Source organism: Balaenoptera borealis (genome assembly GCF_965194805.1).
Source record: "Balaenoptera borealis genome assembly, chromosome: 11".
Lineage (NCBI taxonomy): Eukaryota > Metazoa > Chordata > Mammalia > Artiodactyla > Balaenopteridae > Balaenoptera > Balaenoptera borealis.
The window spans coordinates 31,717,283-31,739,031 of NC_138868.1; the positions used below are offsets into that span (position 1 = coordinate 31,717,283).

The 21,749-nt window shown below is 38.5% G+C and overlaps 1 protein-coding gene across 4 annotated transcripts in view; it reads right to left on the reverse strand.

Annotated features, from left to right (window-relative positions):
* The window catches only part of BBOX1 (gamma-butyrobetaine hydroxylase 1), an 81,540-nt gene that overhangs the window by 42,321 nt on the left and 17,470 nt on the right, over nucleotides 1–21,749 (reverse strand). For all 4 annotated transcript variants that reach the window (XM_082342489.1, XM_082342491.1, XM_082342488.1 and 1 more), the window contains one exon: nucleotides 12,474–12,672. In XM_082342489.1, the coding sequence (XP_082198615.1) occupies nucleotides 12,474–12,672 (199 nt within the window). The remainder of the gene's footprint in view (nucleotides 1–12,473; nucleotides 12,673–21,749) is intronic.

A 21,749-nucleotide genomic window follows, 5' to 3' on the forward strand; every position in this document is an offset into this window, starting at 1 on the left:
AGCTGATTTCTCAGCAGAAACTCTACAAGCCAGAAGGGACTGGCATGATATAATTAAAGTGATGAAAGGGAAGAACCTACAACCAAGATTACTCTACCCGGCAAGGATCTCATTCAGATTCGATGGAGAAACAAAAGCTTTACAGACAAGCAAAAGCTAAGAGAATTCAGCACCACCAAACCAGCTCTACAACAAATGCTAAAGGAACTTCTCTAAGTGGGAAACACAAGAGAAGAAAGGACCTACAAAAACAAGCCCAAAACAATTAAGAAAATGGTAATAGGAACATACATATCGATAATTACCCCAAACGTGAATGGATTAAATGCTCCAACCAAAAGACACAGGCTTGCTGAATGGATACAAAAACAAGACCCATATATATGCTGTCTACAACAGACCCACTTCAGACCTAGGAACACATTCAGTCTGAAAGTGAGGGGATGGAAAAAGATATTCCATTCAAATGGAAATCAAAAGAAAGCTGGAGTAGCCATACTCATATCAGATAAAATAGACTTTAAAATAAAGAATGTTAGAACAGACAAGGAAGGACACTACATAATGATCAAGGGGGTTCAATCCAAGAAGAAGATATAACAATTATAAATATATATGCACCCAACATAGGAGCACCTCAATACATAAGGCAACTGCTAACAGCTATAAAAGAGGAAATCGACAGTAACACAATCATAGTGGGGGACTTTAACACCTCACTTACACCAATGGACAGATCATCCAAAATGAAAATAAATAAGGAAACAGAAGCTTTAAATGACACAATAGACCAGATAGATTTAATTGATATCTATAGGACATTCCATCCAAAAACAGCAGATTACACTTTCTTCTCAAGTGCTCACAGATAATTCTCCAGGATAGACCACATCTTGGGTCACAAGTCAAGCCTCAGTAAATTTAAGAAAATTGAAATCATATCAAGCATGTTTTCTGACCACAACACTATGAGATTAGAAATGAATTACAGCGGAAAAAACGTAAAAAACACAAACACATGGAGGCTAAACAATACGTTACTAAATAACCAAGAGATCACTGAAGAAATCAAAGAGGAAATCAAAAAATACCTAGAGACAAATGACAATGAAAACACGATGATGCAAAACCTATGGGATGAAGCAAAAGCAGTTCTAAGAGGGAAGTTTATAGCTATACAAGGTTACCTCAAGAAACAAGAAAAATCTCAAGTAAACAATCTAACCTTACACCTAAAGGAACTAGAGGAAGAAGAACAACCAAAACCCAAAGTTAGTAGAAGGAAAGAAATCATAAAGATCAGAGCACAAATAAATGAAATAGAAACAAAGAAAACAATAGCAAAGATCAATAAAACTAAAAGCTTCTTCTTTGAGAAGATAAACAAAATTGATAAACCATTAGCCAGACTCATCAAGAAAAAGAGGGAGAGGACTCAAATCAATAAAATTAGAAATGAAAAAGGAGAAGTTACAACAGACACTGCAGAAATACAAAGCATCCTAAGAGACTACTAAAAGAAACTCTATGCCAATGAAATGGACAGCCTGGAGGAAATGGACAAATTCTTAGAAAGGTATAACCTTCCAAGATTGAAGTAGGAGGAAATAGAAAATATGAACAGACCAATCACAAGTAATGAAATTGAAACTGTGATTAAACATTTTCCAACAAGCAAAAGTCCAGGACCAGATGGCTTCACAGGTGAATTCTATCAAACATTTAAAGAAGAGCTAACACCCATCTTTCTCAAACTCTTCCAAAAAATTGTGGAGGAAGGAAAACTCCCAAACTCATTCTAAGAGGCCACCATCATCCTGATACCAAAACCAGACAAAGATATTACAAAAAAAGAAAACTACAGACCAATATCACTGATGAATATAGATGCAAAAATCCTCAAGAAAATACTAGCAAACAGAATCCAACAACACATTAAAAGGATCATACACCATGATGAATTGGGATTTATCCCAGGGATGCAAGGATTCTTCAATATATGCAAATCAATCAATGTGATACACCATATTAACAAACTGAAGAATAAAAACCATACGATCATCCCAGTAGATGCAGAAAAAGCTTTTGACAAAATTCAACACCCATTTATGGTAAAAACAATCCAGAAAGTGGGCATAGAGGGAAACTACCTCAACATAATAAAGGCCATATATGACAAACCCACAGCAAACATCATTCTCAATGGTGAAAAACTGAAATCATTTCCTCTAAGATCAGGAACAAGACAAGGATGTCCACTCTTGCCACTATTATTCAACATAGTTTTGGAACTCCTAGCCACAGCAATCAGAGAAGAAAAAGAAATAAAAGGAATCCAAATTGGAAAAGAACAAGTAAAACTGTCACTGTTTGCAGATGACATGATACTATACATAGAGAATCCTAAAGACGCCACCAGAAAACTACTAGAGCTAATCAATGAATTTGGTAAAGTTGCAGGATACAAAATTAATGCACAGAAATCTCTTGCATTCCTATACACTAATGATGAAAAATCTGAAAGAGAAATTAAGGAAACACTCCCACTTACCATTGCAACAAAAAGAATAAAATACCCGGGAATAAACCTACCTAGGGAGACAAAAGACCTGTACGAAGAAAACTGTAAGACACTGATGAAAGAAATTAAAGATGATACCAACAGATGGAGAGATATACCATGTTCTTGGATTGGAAGAATCAATATTGTGAAAATGACTATACCACCCAAAGCAATCTATAGATTCAATGCAATCCTTATCAAATTACGAATGGGATTTTTTATGAAACTAGAACAAAAAATCTTAAAATTTGTATGGGGACACAAAAGACCCCGAAAAGCCAAAGCAGTCTTGAGGGAAAAAAACGGAGCTGGAGGAATCAGACTCCCTGACTTCAGACTATACTACAAAGCTACAGTACTCAAGACAATATGGTAGTGGCACAAAAATGGAAACATAGATCAATGGAACAAGATAGAAAGCTCAGAGTTAAACCCATGCACCTATGGTCAACTAATCTATGACAAAGGAGGCAAGGATATACAATGGGGAAAAGACAGTCTCTTCAATAGGTGGTGCTGGGAAAACTGGACAGCTACATGTAAAAGAATGAAATTAGAACACTCCCTAACACCAAACACAAAAATAAACTCAAAATGGATTAGAGACCTACATGTAAGACCAGACACTATAAAACTCTTAGAGGAAAATATAGGAAGAGCACTCTTTCACATAAATCACAGCAAGATCTTTTTTGATCCACCTCCTAGAGTAATGGAAATAAAAACAAAAATAAACAAATGGGACCTAATGAAACTTCAAAGTTTTTGCACAGCAAAGGAAACCATAAACAAGACAAAAAGACAACCCTCAGAATGGGAGAAAATATTTTCAAACGAATCAACGGACCAAGGATTAATCTCCAAAATATATACACAGGTCATGCAGCTCAATATTAAAAAAAAAAACAACCCAATCCAAAAATGGGCAGAAGACCTACATAGACACTTCTCCAAAGAAGACATACAGATGGCCAAGAAGCACATGAAAAGCTGCTCAACATCACTAATTATTAGAGAAATACATATCAAAACTACAATGAGGTATCACCTCACACCAGTTAGAATGGGCATCGTCAGAAAATCTACAAACAACAAATGCTGGAGAGGGTGTGGAGAAGAGGGAACCCTCTTGCACTGTTGGTGGGAATGTAAATTGATACAGCCAGTATGGAGAACAGTATGGAGGTTCCTTAAAAAACTAAAAATAGAATTACCATATGATCCAGCAATCCCACTACTGGGCATATACCCAGAGAAAACCATAATTCAAAAGGACACATGCACCCCAATGTGCATTGCAGCTCTATTTACAATAGCCAGGTCATGGAAGCCACCTAAATGCCCATTGACAGACGAATGGATAAAGAAGATGTGGTACATATATACAATGGAATATAAGTCAGCCATAAAAAGGAATGAAATTGGGTCATTTGTAGAGACATGGATGGATCTAGAGACTGTCATACAGAGTGAAGCAAGTCAGAAAGAGAAAAACAAATATCGTATATTAATGCCTATATGTGGAACCTAGGAATATGGTACAGATGAACTGGTTTGCAGGGCAGAAATTGAGACACAGGTGTAGAGAACAAACGTATGGACACCAAGGGGGGAAAGTGGCGGGGTGGTGGTTGTGGTGGTGTGACATATTGGGCGATTGGGATTGACATGTATACACTGAAGTGTATGAAATTGATGACTAATAAGAACCTGCTGTATAAAAAAATAAATAAAATTTAAATATTAAAAAAAAGAAAAAAATATAAACTTTATCTTCTCTTGTGACAAGTTATCTGTTTGTCAACTGTCATTTTCCCTTTGCATAAACAGTTGGCTCTAATTTGAATTTAATAGAGGGGAAGGGAATGAATAGTCTGGTACTGTCATTATGGTTTAGTTTGAGAACTTTCCACATAATCCTGTCAAATTATTCCCTTGCATCTGGGCTAGCAGTATGAGTCGAAGCCACATTTGATAGTCAACAATTATTATGGCATTAGGGACTATGGGAAAATGTTAATATCAACAAACCACCATAGTGGCGTGCTGTAAAGGAAAGATTACAGACTGTTGAGTCAAGTAAACCTGAGTTTGTAGCTGATTCTTCTGTCTCAGTTTCCTTACTTTTAAAATGGGGATAATGATTCTTATCAGAATTGTCAAGATTCAAGATCATGATGGTAAAGCATGGAGCTCAATACTTAGCACATAAAAAGTGCTTAACAGAAAATTATTTTCTCCCATCCCAATAACAGCAGCTGCCTGTCTTAGCTGCACAGAGTATAACCAAGGAGGTAATGGGGATTGGAGGGCTTGTGGAAAAGCAACTGCCTTAGTAGGGTAGCCTATAAATTTCCTCAAGTGATTTCTAGAGGAGCATCAGATACAGAAATTATTTTTCCTTTCATTCATGAGATGACCTCATACTCAAGTGGTTTTGTTGGCAGCTACTTTACCGTGAAACCTAATATTACAAAGGGAACTCCGGGGACTGGCTCTTGGCTGATAACATAAACTGGGATTCACAATGGCCGAAAGAACACAGCTTGTTACTCTGCTTGGGAAACCCTAATACTCAGAAGAATACACATTTTAAAGCTCCCCCCAACCCAATCCTCAAAGACTGTGATCAGTACTAAATCTAAAACAACTCATTAAGAAATCTCAGTGTAGATTTTTCACGAAGTAGGATGAAATTACAACTCAATTCAGAACTCAGACAAGTTTTCTTTGTTTTCTTCCCAAGTCTGAATTGCTTCTAGGTTAGTTTTTATTTTATAGCCATTTTTATTCAAGAAGGGCTGTGTAGTTTTCTCAAGCAATTTCTTGGCTAGAAACTTCAGCAAAATGGGTAAACTTGTTTTTTCTTCCCCTCTTCAGTCCCCACACTTCACAAACGTTTTCTAGTAACATGTATATCAAGCAAGTAGCTGTTTCAAAGTCAGATTTGGAGGGAGTACTAATGGTAGGAGCAATTTCTAAGGAGCCAGATGCCAAAGAATAATCATATTTTTCACTCATACATCCTCAATCTCTAATACAAGTTAATGTGTGAAGTGCTGCTGGGCTGGCTTACAGAAATGCTAGCAGAAATCCAGTGAATGCTGGAAAGGAGATATGTTTGTTCTCCCCAGAGGCTATTTCAATAATGTTAATTCTTAACTGGCTTGGCTGGTGCATTTGACAAACAGCCCAATAGAAACATTTGCTGTTTGACATTATTTTATTCATCTCATGAAGCCTGCATGCAAGGTACTCATGCAAATGCAAAACTCAGCAGTAATAGTAGCATTTTTAGATTTTTCCAGCAAATTTTCATCCAAAGGCCTCAAAGGGCATGATAGGTATTAAAACACTCCTTTAGAAAGAGAAACAAGGCCTCAGTAGAGGAGAATTATAGAACTCTGGGAAACTAAAGAAAAGTTTAGACCAACTTCTCACCTACAAATAGCTGGTGGTGAAGCCATGATTAAGCTCTGCTTCCCTACTGGTCCCGTGGGCAGCTCTCTGGGCAGTAAGGCAATACAGATGTTCTGGGGCATTGGGTCCTCAATTCTTTCCTAAACTTTTTGGAAGGAAGTGTTTCAAAGTATTTATTTATTTTCCACAACAATTTGTGGCCTTATAAGTTTTATTCAGCATTTACATAGCTTTCATGCTGTCTCCACAAGATAAAATTTGACTACCACCAAGATTCATAAATTTCTTTGCTTTTACCCCTATTCCTCATTATCTCTCATCATCTTTATTTTATTCCTGATGCTAGTGTTTCAGAAAAATATATTTTTTAATTTTCAGCTGATTATTCTTCTTAGTCTAATCCTTGTTACATGTGTTACTGCATCTTGCTCGTGCTAGAAAATAAAATATTCTTAGAAAGAAGAAAGAAGAAGAAAGAACTGAACTTCTGGGCTCTGATCTGGAAAAGAGGAGTTTTGCTAGCTACGGTTGAAATTTGTATTTTTCTTCCTCTTGACTTTCTGATGAGTTGTTCATGAGGTTAATTTTCTAAGGACTGATAAATATCGACAATGCTAAGAAAGAATTTTTGATGTCTTGATCAAATGGAATTTCTCAAAATCGTAGCATACATTCCCTTTCATTAACGTTTCCTGAGAGATAAGTGTGTGTGAGACACCAAGCTAGTACTGAGCAGGCCACCGTTTCTGCCTGCAAAGAGCTCAATATGACGGTGGCAATGGCAATGAGATACACATGCCTTATTTTCAAAGGTTATCCTGGCTAGTAGTCACAAGCAAGATAACTAGTTAATATACAATATTAGTGGTAAACACCAAAAAATACGATGTTGAACCCTCCTCCCCCACCCCATCTCTGTGTCACACACACACACACGCACACACACACACACACACACACACACACAAGTATATATAAATAGTAATACCCTAACCTCACCAGTTAATTTAGTTGTCCAACTAATTAGAGAAGAAATTCTCAGGTTATGCTTTTGCCTTTTTAGGGAAGAGCATGTGAACTTCTCATTGTCTTATAATTACAGTCTCAAAATATGATGACTAGCAAATATTACTACAACCCAGCAAACTAACAGTAGTGATATCTTACAACACAGTAGTTTATTTTCTTTCACACTGCATGCATTATCCCTAAAAGTGGAATCTTCCACGGGAAACAGAAATTGCCTAACTAGATATTAGGAATATATGGGAGAGAAGGGAATTTCCACCTCTCTTTCTGGATGGGCGGTTCAGAATGCAAAACTAGCTCCTAGGATGAGTAGTAAAGTACTTATTTTGTTTTCTTGTAATGCCTGGGCATGGGGATGTGGCGCTGGTAGTGATCTCACAGAGCTGAGGCTGGGAGAGGGGTTCTCTCCCTTAAAACTTCAGAGGCTACCAGATCAAGGGAGGATGTAGCAGGGATGGTGGTTGGAACACAGGAGGAGAAAGATTAATAGGTCAAGCAACTAGGGCACAAAAGGCCAAAAAGCAGCCAAAATCAGAGGAGGACTTGGAACAGGTTGTTTGTAGACAGGATAAAGGTCAGGAGATGCAAAAGTGAGGGAGATGCATGCTAGAAAGAAGGTGTTAAGTAGGAAGGGAGGAAAGCAATCTGAGCAAAGTGAGAAAGGAACTATGGTTGTAGTCGTTCCCTACCAACTCTCTTTGGTGGATAAAATGGTTTGCATCTAAGTTGGGCTAGCTTGAGATGGGGAGGAGGAGCTGTATGGAATTATATAGTCATAATTAAATATGTATGTAGTAATGTCACACCTATTTATACAGTGGTAGCCTGTGTAAGTTTGAGGAGTCTGGCTTCATTCTCTCTAGTTGCCATATTGATAGTTGAATATCGCCCCATCTTCACCATGCTTTCACCAGGCTGGGAGAGTATCACCCTTCCACTATGTATTACCTTTTAATTACTGTTGGCATGTATTGACTATCTTGTTCCCTCATTTGTAATGCCAGAAGTCCAGGGGTACTTTACAGTTTGTTCCTTGGTTTTATGGAATATTTATTGTTCCAGATTATCTAGATGAAGTCAACTCAACTCTTTATAATCACCCATATACAGCAATCACCAAAGATTGTTTTCCATAAAGTAGAAACCCAGATCTAGTTCAGAACAAAATGCCTGACATGGTGCCTTGCACGTGGTAAAGTATTCAAGGAATGGTTGTTGCATGGATGAGCAAGACGACAATACCACCGACCAGGACATTCTCTTTCATTGACAGTGATTGTACTTTCTTTAAGACTTACTCTGTGGGATGCATTGTCGAATGCATTATTCTAACTTGCATTCAGTCATTGAAGATGGCAGTGGAGTGTAGTTTACAATGACTATTTCCCATTGGGTTAAATTATGTCATAAAATTCAGATATTTTGTTCAATAAAGAAATGATCCAGAAAGCTGTTTTTATTCCTTTTGTGGGGGCGGGGTGTGGTCAGGGACATGGGATGAGGCTTTTGGCCTCACTCTGCAAAAACTACATTGTTCCAAGTCAAAGGTTTAAATCCTCCTGAAAAGGTCATCTTTTTACGTACTGATCCACATGTATATGTATTTGACAAAATTGACAATGGGGTTTCTTTACCAACTCTTATTCTTTTCTCCCAGGAAAGATTTCATCCTTAAGGCAGTAAGGTTACTGAGCATTTCACATGGCTGCATGAAAAAATATTGCCTAGATGATGCACTGTCAAAAAATGGCAAGTATCTGAGAAAATACAGCTATGGAAAATGATGTAAACATTTATCCTCAAAGCTATTGCCATTTTGATTTAGTAGGTGAACATAATTTTATAATAGGAAATGCTCTAATAACTATTGCATTTGTCAGCTGCTTTATAGTCTATTAAAAACTAAGTGTGAATTTATTCATTATACATTTATTCCTTGCCTACCATATGCTAAAACTACAGAAAGTTCTGGAATCTACTGTTTTTGTTTATCCAACCAACAATCTAACAATGTAGATGGCAGCCAAAACCCCAAAATAGACATTATAATTCTCACTTTAGACACACGCAGTTCAAATTCTCTAAACTAGTAACCCTATTCGAATGGAAAAGTACTAGGTTAGTTTCCCCAAGGCAAGCACGTGTGAAGTAGCACCAAGCTATTATTGTTTTTGGCAACTAAGCAAGAGCGGAAACCAGGCTCCTTGAAAAATCTACCCGGAAAGCAAAGTTTACCTTTAACATTTCCCACTTTCCTTTCTCTGTCCCTCTCCTATTTCTGGCATTATTATTATTGCCTTCATTATTCATTGCCTTCATTTATTCTTTCCGTTTACTCACTCACCAACCAGTTATTTTTCAAACAAGAGTAAGGCCAGTGGAGAAACAAAGATATGAAAGGGAGAGACCCTGTCTAAGGCAGCTACTGATTCTGTTCTAAATCATGTCCAGGCATTACCACAGTACAAAGAAGAACATGACAAGTGCCATTTAGTCTACATAATTGTGAGAGTTCAGAGGATGTAAAGAACCCAAGCTCCACACCACCTGTGACCTGCCTTCTCTTGAACTACCTTTCCTCTCAACCAGAGGCTTATGACCTTTGCTGCAAATGAGTATCACCTGAAGAGTTTCTAAAATTCCTGATACCCAGGCCAAATCCAAGTCCCGTTAAAAAAAAAATTTCTGGAGATGGGACCCAGATGTCAGTATTTTTTAAATTGGTTATTCTACTGTGCAGCCTAGGTTGAGAAACATTGTCCTAAATATCTCCCTTATTTAAAAATCTCATGTTACCCTAACTTCAGTATAGAAACGGCAAATAACTTCGGGGAAAATATTCACTTTTCTCATTCTGTTGACAAAACCCCCTGAAACAAGTAAGCAAACAAACAAAATCAGAGCTACAACAACAACAACGACAAAACTGTTCTCTTTGTTAAGTTCTTGAGGTAGGGAATTAGAAATTACCAAAAAATAAATAAATAAAAATTAAAAAAAGAGATCTTGGTAATCATTGGTGGAAGAAGCAGTAAGGTGGAAAGAAAGGCATTTTCTGGAGTGTGGTATAGTTTGAGAGATTTAGGGAAGAAATGTGATCAACTGCTGAAGGTGAAATTGTGTAGGTAAACTATGTGGTCAGATGCAAAGATCTTGGACAAAGGGAATGGAAGAGTAGTAGGAAATCTGATTTGTTTTGACAACAAACCTTTAGTATTCATTCCAATAAATTTCACAATATTAGATCAGTGGCCAAATTATTAAGCCTTTTTAAGGATTTGTAACAACAAAACAAAATAAAACACAAGTCATAAATCAGGACTAAGAATCTGACCCTTAATGTGATGGATAGGGGTGGAACTTAGGGAACCATAACAAAGAGCCCCAAATTTGGCCACTGTAACGAAACTGTGAAATGTGTTGGCATCAATGCAAAAAGTCTGTTGTCAGCAAATAAAAATGAAGTAAAACAACTTAGAAGATATTTGAAGTGCTCTGTTTACCTCCAGCGCCCTAAAGCATCTTTTCCGTGTTCTTCCTTCATACTATGATTGATAGTGAGGTAGATTAGAAAGCCCAGGGATGGGACAGACACAGATTCCAACTCTGGTTCCTTGTTTACTATCTGTGGAAACTTGGGTTTATACTTTAATTCTCTGGGCTTCAGCTTCCTCATTAGTGAACTCAGGGATAATATCTATTCCAGAAAGTTGTGAAAAATAAATAGAGAGCAAATAATACAGTTGGGGCTCTTAATAATTTCAAGACTCTTCCTCTTTCCTTTGTGTGTTGTTGCTGCTGTAATCTGTAAGGTAGCTTAAATTCTTACAGATGTAGGGGAGATAAAAATTTTGTATGACACAAACTCGCTAATGGTAAAAGTTTGTTCTTGGGATGGGAGTGGGGACTGGGTCATCCAAGCCTAAACATGATAGAGTCTTCTGCCATGAATAAACATACTCAAATCATTGGAGGCAAGTGACTGAATATTTTTGACCTTCTGTTTACCTACAGACGAGGTCTTGCTCTAGATTAGCAAACCTAGGGGCAAAGTCAAAGGCTAGCAGGGCTCTTGCAGGTCTGAGGTGGGAGTTGGGGGCAGAATTCGTGAAATTGGAGAGTGAGAGTATGCTCTCTTCAGGGCTCAGCCTTTTCTTACCTCCAGCAGGTTGCTGGCAGGCAGGGTTTAACCTCAGTTGTTGCTACATTTGATTTTTCAAGAAAAGTCAGCTCCATATTTAATGTAAAATCTCCCAGTTTTTAAGTGTTGATTCCATTTTTTTTCAACATCATGTGAGCCAAACAAAACACATCTGAATACTGCCCGCGTGCTACCAGTTTGCAAACTTTGCATTTTGCAGGTCCTTTTCACTTTTAGTGCCCTCTACTCTGAGCCCAAGAATAAGTGTCTCCATCGCAAATGACAGGCTCACCCTAAAGATTAGAAATACAGTCATACCCCCACTTCCAGGTAGTGTTTCCTGTTGCTAGTGTTTTCTTATCCATAATTAATGTTACCTCTCAGGCAATTCTTATGCAAACAGCCTCTTGTTCCAAAGTTAAAATCAATTGTATTTCCTGTTACTTGCTAAAGTGTGTAGACTTAATTTTCTGCATGTTAGCTTTACTTAAAACATCTGGTGGCTGGTTTCATTTCCCCAGGGCCCAACCTAATTTTGTGCCAACTCTTGGGAGGTAAAACTTTAATAAACGTTCACAGTTGTAAAGCTGAATATTTTTAAAAAGCCTTAGAGAAAGAGTCTTCTATCCCACTTGGTATGGACTGAACTGTGTCCTTTCCAAATTCATATGATGAAACCCTAACCTTCAGTGTGACTACATTCGGAGAAAGGGCCTTTAAGGAGGTGATTAGGGTTAAATGAAATCTTTGGTTTTTTTCTTTTTTGACCAGGGATTGAACCCGGGCCCTCTCCAGTGAGAGCGTGGAGTCCTAACCACTGGACTGCCAGGGAATTCCCGATTAAATGAAATCTTAAGGGCGGGGCCCTAATCCAATAGGACTGGTGTCCTTACAAGAAGAGGAAGAGATACCAGGAGTGCAGGTACCCTAAGGAAAGGCCATGTGAAGATACAGTGAGAAATTGGCCAACTGCAAGTGAGGAAGAGAGCGCTCACCAAGAACCAAACCTGCCAGCACCTTGATCTTGGACTTCTGGCCTTTAGAACTGTGAGGAAATAAACTTTTGTTGTTCAAGCCACCCAGTCTATGGTATTCTGTTGTGTGGCCCTAGCAAACTAATCCTCGACCTTTAACTATCCTGTCTTTGGCGTCTGACGTCATTCCAGTCATTCTCAGAGAAATCCCACTTTTAGATTCTCATCTGACTTCCTGTCAAGACATTGTAGAAATTTCTATATCATCAATCAAAAGAGTCCCCTGTCTGGGAAGTATATCAAACCCTATATATGATGGCAGAATACCAACTATTTGGTGACTCACCCATAAAATGTGAGATAAAGGAAACCAATCCTTTTCCCAAGTTTTAAAACTTCTCCTCGTTTGTCAGATGCTCCTGTGAGTCGCACTATGCCGACATTCTTGAGCCTGGAGAGCCACCTGTATGCATGCTCATCATCTTTTAAAACATCTTCAAAATCCAGAGTAGGTAGCTGGAACTCTGAGCCCCAGTACTGACATTCTGTGAATTAAGAAAAAGAAGAAACCAGATGGGATTGCACTGTTTTTAACATACAGTGAGAACCTCAGAGAAGGGACTAGTTCATTGAAGCTTACCTTTGTTCTATCATGGAATTGATTAAATTTCAGTCATATTAGAAATGCCCAAGTTACCAGCTCTTCTTCCCTGGACCCAAGCCAGTCTACTCTATGCTTTCTGCCTACAACCGTGGAAGACCCATGACAGGTATTCACTATAACACATTTGTCAAGAGAATGTTGTTTAGCTTGTGATGGCTCTTGATGCATATGTCCTTAGGGCTTCTCTGCCTGGACATTGCTTAGAAATAGCCTTGAAATATTGTGTATTTTAACAGCCAAGTTATATTGCTCAATTCCAAATAGAGATAAAATCAGAATCACGTGCTAGAACAGCATATGCCTATCCCTGGGGGTCGGGGTGAGAAGTGCTTGCCATGGTAGGAACTCTCCTTCTTCCTCTTATTTTACCTGATAAGAAGCTTTCTCTAGGGTCAACTTGTTCACAGGAGTCAGCAAAAGCTGTCCATGGGGAGGAAAAGATGAAAGTTGTGCTCATGGCATGCACAAACACTTTGGTGACAATGCCACATGAGATAAAGTCAAATGCCTTTCTTTGTTTTCTGATTCCTCATGATTTATTACTCATAAAAATGTTTACTTGAAAAAACAGAAAGGAAAACAAATGTAGAAAATAATTTGCTTACAAACCAGGCTCTCTCAAAGGAGGTAGAACACAGAGGAAACATTATTTTGCCAAGGAAAATAACTCAGATATTAATAATTGCATTCAGCAAAGACCACTCTAGCTAATCCACTTGATTTCTTCATTTTGGGGGAAAGAATTTGCCTTAGGAAGGCAAGCCTTCCTAACAAGTGACGGAATGAGGACTTATGATCTCAAAATCATCCTGTGCAATGCCTCCTTTTTCTAACTGGGAAATATACGTCATGTTACAGAAAACAACCCCAGAGCCTCCAGTTTAAGATAAAAGATCGGGTCAGTGTTCCCTTGTAGTAGTTGTAGATTGGAAATCATTTCTTCTTTGATGTCAGCATGGCTGTTTCTGCAGAACCAGGGATTTCTTAGGAGTCAGATGTTGGTTTAGTAGTAGCAAAGATACTTACAGGTGCAGGAAGCCACTTCCTTATCTCCTACCAGCGAGTTGCATGAGGACATTCACAGAGATGAGTAGGTGTGTGTTGGGGCAGGGCGGGGGGAAGAACTAATCAGATTATAAACACATATATTGCCAAAGTTTGCATAATATTGCATAATGCATAATGAGGCAGAATTTTCAGGGCCTAAATTGCAAACTCTAAATGAGTCCTCCCTAGTGGCTGCATTCATTATTTTGGACAATGTTAATATTCTTCAGTATTGAATACATTCCACAGGCCCAAGTGACTTACTGTATCTTCTCAGGAAGTCGAGTTTATATTCAGCCACTGGTTCCTAATTTTTGTTTTAACTCTTCTCTCTGTGGGACTAACCATAACTGAAAGAACTATAGCCATTTCTGTTCCTTTTTTTTTCAGTGTTGCTTATCAGGTGCTTTTAGAGAAAAACCTTAGAATTTACTATTAAACCAAGTCAGCTTGGCAAAGAGAAGCAGGTCAGCACATGGGCCAGAGCAAGTTGGCTAAAGTGATAACAATGGGGTGTGAAGGGTTTGGGATATAAGCATAATCTTTTTTGGAGGGTGTATGGTGTAAAATACAGGTTCTTGGTCTTCCTTGATTCTATTAGCTACCCAATAATTATTTGTTGGTTTATTTTTTCAATAAGTCTAATATTTTACCATGTCGTGAGACACTGTGATAGGCAGTAGGTTTTCAGGAACTCATAGTCTATGGGAGACTTGGACACGGAAACTGACAATTAAAACATAATATGGTAGATGCTATAGTTGAAGTACGTTCGGGATACCATGGAGATATCAGATCTTCTGATCCCTTACCTAATGCTCCTTCTACGATGCCAGCTGCTCTTTTATATGCATGAAGTTCCTCAGGTCTGTCCCTCATGCCTCAACTATTTCTTCTGAAATCAAAGTTGGTTTTATGGGCCCAGCGCGGTTCTGCTGCACCACTCTGCTCTCTAACAAGAGTTGGCTTTATATGAAAGAGCTTCTGTTCAAAGAGGCAATCTATTTGATTTTGTTTTGAATATTGGATTATATGGTTGTTTGCTTTGCCACTCCCATTTGCCCTTTGCATTTACAGTCTCCAGATTGTAATATCTGATACTAATCAAAAAGGTCTGTGAAAAGAAGGTGATAAATATCATAAATATTGCTTTATGGCTACCTAGCTAGAAAAGTCATTTGGCTTCCAGTTAAGAGAAAAATTTCCTGGGCAAAATATCAGTGTTAATGACATAATAAATCACTATCTCCTCTTTCCAAAGCTTACACCTAAGTAGACTACACCCAGAAACTTAAAAAATATTGAAAACAGCTTTAAGCTTGTAGAGCCCCAGATGAAAGTTACAGGTCCATAGAGTATTAGAGGTAGATGAGAGGTGGAGACTCATCTTGCATTTTCACATTGGCTTTAGGATTTCCCATCACCATGGGTTCTTATTATTGAATAAAAAGATCATCTAGACTACAGCTAAGGATTCTCCTAGTTCTTGGGCACTGTGATGATCTGGCCAAGGGCAAATTTTTCATTCCTGTGTAGACTGTTAGATGGATTAGCTACGATCTACATGGCCATCTATAGCAATGTGTTTTCTTTATTACAAAGGGTTAAGTAATTAATTGATGAGCCTTTGTTATAATATTTAAAAGAAAAAATTTTTTGTCCTGTTGAGAGCAAACCAGCCTGGAGAGATAGTATGGTCTAGACTGCAATATTGTCAAATAGAACAGATGAAGGAAATATTCTCTATCTGTACCATCCAGTATCATAGCTACTAATAACATGTGGCTATCGAGACTTGGCATGTGGCTAGTGGAACGAAGGAACTAAATGTTTTTCCTTCATTTAATTCAAACTGATTTAAATTTAAACTTAAGTAGCCACATATCACTGATACTGTATGAAACAGGACATGAATAGAATAAAGAACATGGAGCTAAAGAGGCCTGGGTTTGAGTCACTGTCTTGCTTCTTACCAGCTTGTTTCCTTATCTTTTCGCTGATCCTCCATCTCTTAATTTATAAAATAACCATACTTATATTTACCTTGCAGGTCATATGTTGACCATGCAACGAGATTATGCAAGGAGCTTGGTACAGTGCCTGGCACATAGTAGACTAATAATAATAATAATAATAATAATAATAATAATAATATTAATATAATAGTTAATATTTGCTGAATACTTTCTAGGTGTCAGGCACAGTGCTATGTGCTCTCCATACCTTATTTCTTTTAATGTCCATAATAAATATATGCGATAGATGCTTTCAGTATTCCCATGTTACAGAGAAGGGAACAGAGATCCAAGTCTTTCAGCTAATGATTTGCAGAGCTAGTTAGGCAAATTCAGGTGACTAATTCCAAAGTCTGTAATTTCAACAACTACACAGAAAATAAACACTTAATGCCTTGAAATACTGTGGTTACATGTATTCTTAAGTCCTATGTCTGAATGTCCACGGCTTATTCTATTCCTTACAAAGGAAATCTACTTTCTAGATGAAAAAGAAAGCAGGGCAAGTTACAATTAGGAACACTTTGTCTGGACATGTTCAAGTATGAGTGTTTAAAGATAAACCTTGGCTCCCAGTCAGGATTTTAAATGCAGAAAAAGCTTTATGACTAGGTTTCATGGCACAACTCTTTGACAACATTGCTATTCATTGCTTTTGTGAAATGAACCAAGGCTTAAAAATCAGCTAGCTTCTTTTTAAAAATGTATGCCAGTATATGTCAGTGATCCATGCCAGTCTGGTTTTACTTAAGGCCTTTATCACTTTCCAGAGAGTTTTGGTGACTGTGTAGCAGGGAAATGTAATAAATAGAGATGTAAAAAACACTTTCACAAGATGCAGATATTTTCAAAACTTTTGTATTTTGAGCATTTTGTGGATTCAAGAAGGCTCTGCTAAGGGCACACACTATATACATCTATATATAATGATAGCATATTTTAATGAATTTTTGTTTCTACATGACTCATTTTCCCATTATAGAATAACACACACACACACACACACACACGCTCTCAAACACACATGCACATACACACATGATATTCTTTGTTTTAAAAATACAAAATGAGTTAGATTCTTTTAATAAATTTGTTACTCTTTACATGTGTAAAATTAACCATAGTCACACAAAGACTCAGTATAAAGCTCAGTATAAGGCTGTTAATATCATACATAGCATAGTCTGTACTATAAATAATTTCAAATTCATAGGATTTTACTATCAGGAGTTGGTCACAATACCTTTTAAGTTCTACAGAGTTTACAGTTTTCCAACTATAGCTCCTATTTTGGTGTGCCTTGGCAGGAGCTTTGAAAAAAATCAGTGACCAAGGGCCACAACCCATCACAGAATCTGTGTCCTAATACGAGCCACTCACAGACTCAGTTATGCCAATTGTGACTTTCAGAGACAGCACTATGACTAGCCAGTTTCCAAATTCATCAAAACATCCCCAATATAAAATACTCCAACTTTCCGGGAGAAATAAACTACATCTTCTTAATAAATCCACCAGTAAGATCATTCTATGATTTCTGCACAGAAACTTTGACATTGAAAAAGTAATTTAGAAGCATTTTCCCAGTCTCCCCCCAACTGCAAAACGTCACTACTGGGGACCATAAGAAAACATGTTGGCCTAGAGTAAGTCATTTGTTAGGTGAATACATTAAAAGAAAAGTTAAATTTCACACTTGGGTCTGGAAACATAAACAGTATGGAAAATGACGGAATATTTAAGGCATGAACCACCCTTTCTAATTTAACTTATGGCCTTACTAATAAATACTTCCTTGAACATGTGCTTCACACATCATAAAATTTATGAACAGGCTGCACGCTGGCTTTCAAGAAACCATTTGTACAAGGCTTCCTTTTCAGGATTAAGCCTCACATTCCTGGATCCTGAGTTGTATTTCAAAAAAGGAAAAGACACAAAGAAGCTCTTCAGTTAAAGATTCATGAGTACAGCATGCAGGGTTGCAATGTGTTATTTCAAGAGTTTAGGACCTTCTGTCTACCTGCACGGAACTGTGCTGTTGGCTCTGAAACAGCTAATCTCATGTGCTGAGGATCAGCTGATTGCTTACTATCTTTTCCTATAAATATCTTGCAGGGGCCCAGCCATAATCAAAACCTGACCCCCAGATTTTGGGACTTTGATTCTCTTCTCTGCACTAAGGAAATCCTGCCCTCTTTGGAAATTCTTTTACCTCTTGTCTAGTGAACTCGATACACCTTTCAAGATTCTGGTCACTTGTCCTTTTTTAGATTGAGATCTTCCAGAAGCTGACCTTGAGATGAGGATTTGAATGCAAGCGATTTACTAAGGAGGTCTCCCTGGAGGCACCAATAGGAGGTGGGGAAGTGAGAAAGGGAAGGGGGCCTCTGGAAGGTGTTTTAATGAACGGGTTACTGCTTTTGCAGCTGGGGCTCAGCCCTGCTGGACCTCATGGCAACACTGTAGACTCTACTCAGATACAGAGTTGTCGCACCCAGGGGCAAGGAAGCTGAGATGCAGAGGCCCCCCCACCTACCCCTTATTGGTTGAGAGCTGCTTCTGGGTGTTCACTCCTTGGTCTTTCTGGCCTTCCCTGTGTGTTGGCCAAGCATGCTCCCTCAGGCAGAGAGAACCCTCCAGGAGCTTGGCAGTCTTGCAAGAGCAAACTGTTGGCAAGTATGGGAAGAGTGCTGAGGAGGTCTGATGGGGCAGTGACAGCCTCTGCAATGCCCTCCTTCAGGATCTCCAAGACTGGGTTAGATGGCTATCTTCTGTGATCCCCAGCACCAATACACACCTCAGACCCTGTGCTCACCACCTTATGCTGAAAGGATCTTTCACTTACTCCACACATAGAAAGTCTGGCTTTGCGAAAGAGGTTGCATTGGTGAATAAAAATACATGTGATTGCTGCCTTTGGGGTGGAAAAAGTGAACAAACAAGGAAGCAAACAAATAAATACATAAAAATAAACGTTGTAGCAAGTGCTGTGGGCGTAACGAATGGGGTATATTGACAAATAATCATTGGGAGTGGGCTGGGGAAATTATTTGTTTAGACATGGCAGATAAGAAAGGTGTAACTGAAAAGAAGCTGTTTAAGCCACATCCTGAGAGGTGAGAGAAGGCAGTCACGCAAAGGGCAGGGAAAGTGTCTAAGAAGGAAAGACAGTAGGAAGAGGGGTGATCTCTTAGCTTGTTGGAGGAACTCAAAGTCACTGAAGCTAGGACCCATGAGACAAAGAGGTGGGTGTCGCAGATGAAGGGAAAAAGTAAGCAAGTGTGGGTCAGGCAGGCCCTTATCTTTCTCTCTCTTCCACTGGACTGTACGATCCTTGCAAACTATAGAGATCCTATTGCTTATCTTTATTTCCTCACCACTGTTGCCCCCTTACTCTTCCTCCCCCTGGTATATAGCCCAGGGCTTGCACCCAGTAGATCTTCAGAAAACTGCTATGTTCTGTATCCTAAACAAATCTTAGCTTATTTCCTAATGATGACTGGAAACAAGAAGCAACCCTTGAAAAAGGAGTGTTTGAGCACACTTTAGTATTTTAAAAGATGGAGAAATCCATAAAACCTTTCCTCTAGGTGATAATCCCACCAAACTTGAAAAGTCTCCCTGAGAACGTACAAAAGATGCTTCTACACAAGTTTACGTTGCTTGAAAGAAGAGAAACACATTTTTGTTTTGAACTATTAAGTACCCGGTAATATATATATGCTCAGCCCTATGACAAGAGTGACGATTTAGTTGGAAAAAACAAGAACTCATGAAATAATGAAGCAGCACTAAAGGGGAGTGTGTGAAAAACACTTGAAAAAATGAGAGTGAACACTTATTGGACATTTATAATTCCAGGCACCCTTCTAAGCACTTTACATGGAGTGATGCCTGTAATCCTCACAACAACCCCACAATAAAGGTTCTATATTATTCCCCCTTTATAGATTAGACAGGCATCAGGATCATACCTAAGTTATGCAACATCACACAGCTAATATATGTCAGAGCTGGGATACCCACACGAAGAACTAGACTCTGGATGTTCAGAAAAAAATTTGTTAAAGGATAACAAACACCAAAGGATGTTGAGAAGGGAGATTATTATCTCAGACTTCCTTGGAATTGGCAGGACTAACAGAAAATTCAGTTTCACCCTCTGTCCTTGTTGTGACTATCCCCTCTGACATCTCTCAAAAGGTTATAGAACACCCTCTTGATGGCTTTTAATTCCAGAGCACACATCTCCCTATGGTACAGCTCATCCTGGTTCCAGACGGCTCCAATCAACACAATCTTCTTCCTTATGCAGAGGCACATCTACCTCTGTCACCTTCTTTTAGGCACTAATTCTGTGCTCCAGAATCACACAGAATATGGCAGTCTTGGAGATGTGTATAAAGACAGTCACTGAGCTAAGTTTTTCTTTCCAAGGCTAAATAGTCTCTTTCTGTCTCATATTTTTCATGTTTTATGGCTCCCAAGCCCTGCACTACCCTCTCTGCTCTCCTCTGGATGATGCTTTCAAGTTTGCTGATGTCCCACAACAGCCTGCGCGTCTCAGGTCAGACATAATACTACAGGCGTGCTGGCACGGTGGGCTTGCTACTACATTTTGATTCAGGCAGCCTAAATCTAATTAACCTTGTTTTGGCAGTCTCAAGTCTGTTGATGCATATTAACTTTTCAGTCAACCAAAATGTGTAAGAATTCCTCCTCAGCCAAGTTTCCGAAGCTAGTTCACTGAGAACATACTAAGCACATATAGAGTTGAGGATGTGGGTCCAATTTGATAGGGACTTTGTGTCAAAATTCATAACTCAAGGTTTGAAGGAGACAAATCTGGATTCAAATCTGAATTCTGATACTTTCCATCTACATGACCTTCAGAAAGTGATACATTCTCTCAGTTCAGTTTCTTCATATGGAAAATACAGAGTTAAACAACCTGCAGGGTTGTTGGGAAATTTAAATGAGATGATACCTAGAAAGAACTTGACATTGTATACTTAATTAAATCTGCACTTGACCCAGAGCAGCTGAACATGGCTGGAGGAAAACATACCATGATGACCGATTTTATTGCACACCCATTAATCTATAGTTAACTCTATCTCATACTCCCCTAGCTGACTGTTTCTCACGTTCCCTGTCCTCAAACTTCCCACACTTCCTCCTCCTACTCATGCTTAGCTGATAACTTTGCTTCCTATTTCAGTAAAAAATTAGAAGGACTCCGAAGAGACTTCCACACACCCCATCGCCACATCGACCAACCTGCCTGTGTCCAAGTCCTTATGGCCACTTGATGTAATGTAGATAAATTTGTAAATTTCGCGATCTCTTTCTTTACCAAAATGTAAACTCCTTACAGATAAAGTCTACCTCTGTTTTGTTCATCACTGCATTCCCAGTACCTAGAACAGTGGCTGGTACATAGCTGACACTCATTAAGCACTTGCTGAATAAATATAATGCATGGAAGATGTTCAATAAATGGTACCTGTTATTAGCGATTTCGCTGGATTCCAATTGTCTAGTGGGGATGACAGTCAAATACACCGACATTGACCCTTCAGTGCAATAATTGCAGAGACACAAAAAGAGTAGCCGGCACAAATTGCTGCAAGCACATAGAAGACGTGGAGGATGATAGAAAAGCATTCAATAAAGCAGGTGTTCTTCAGTCAGATCTTGGCTCTGTTACTTCTTTGCCTCTTTGATTTTGGACTAGTTACTTACTTTTATCAGCCTTATTTTCCTCATGTGTAAACTGGTTACAGTGATGTTGCCTTTGTAAAGCTGTTGCTAGGATTAAATAGAGTAATACATATAAAGCATTGAGCTCTGTGCCTGGCATATAGCAATGCTTTAAAGATATGAAGAAGGA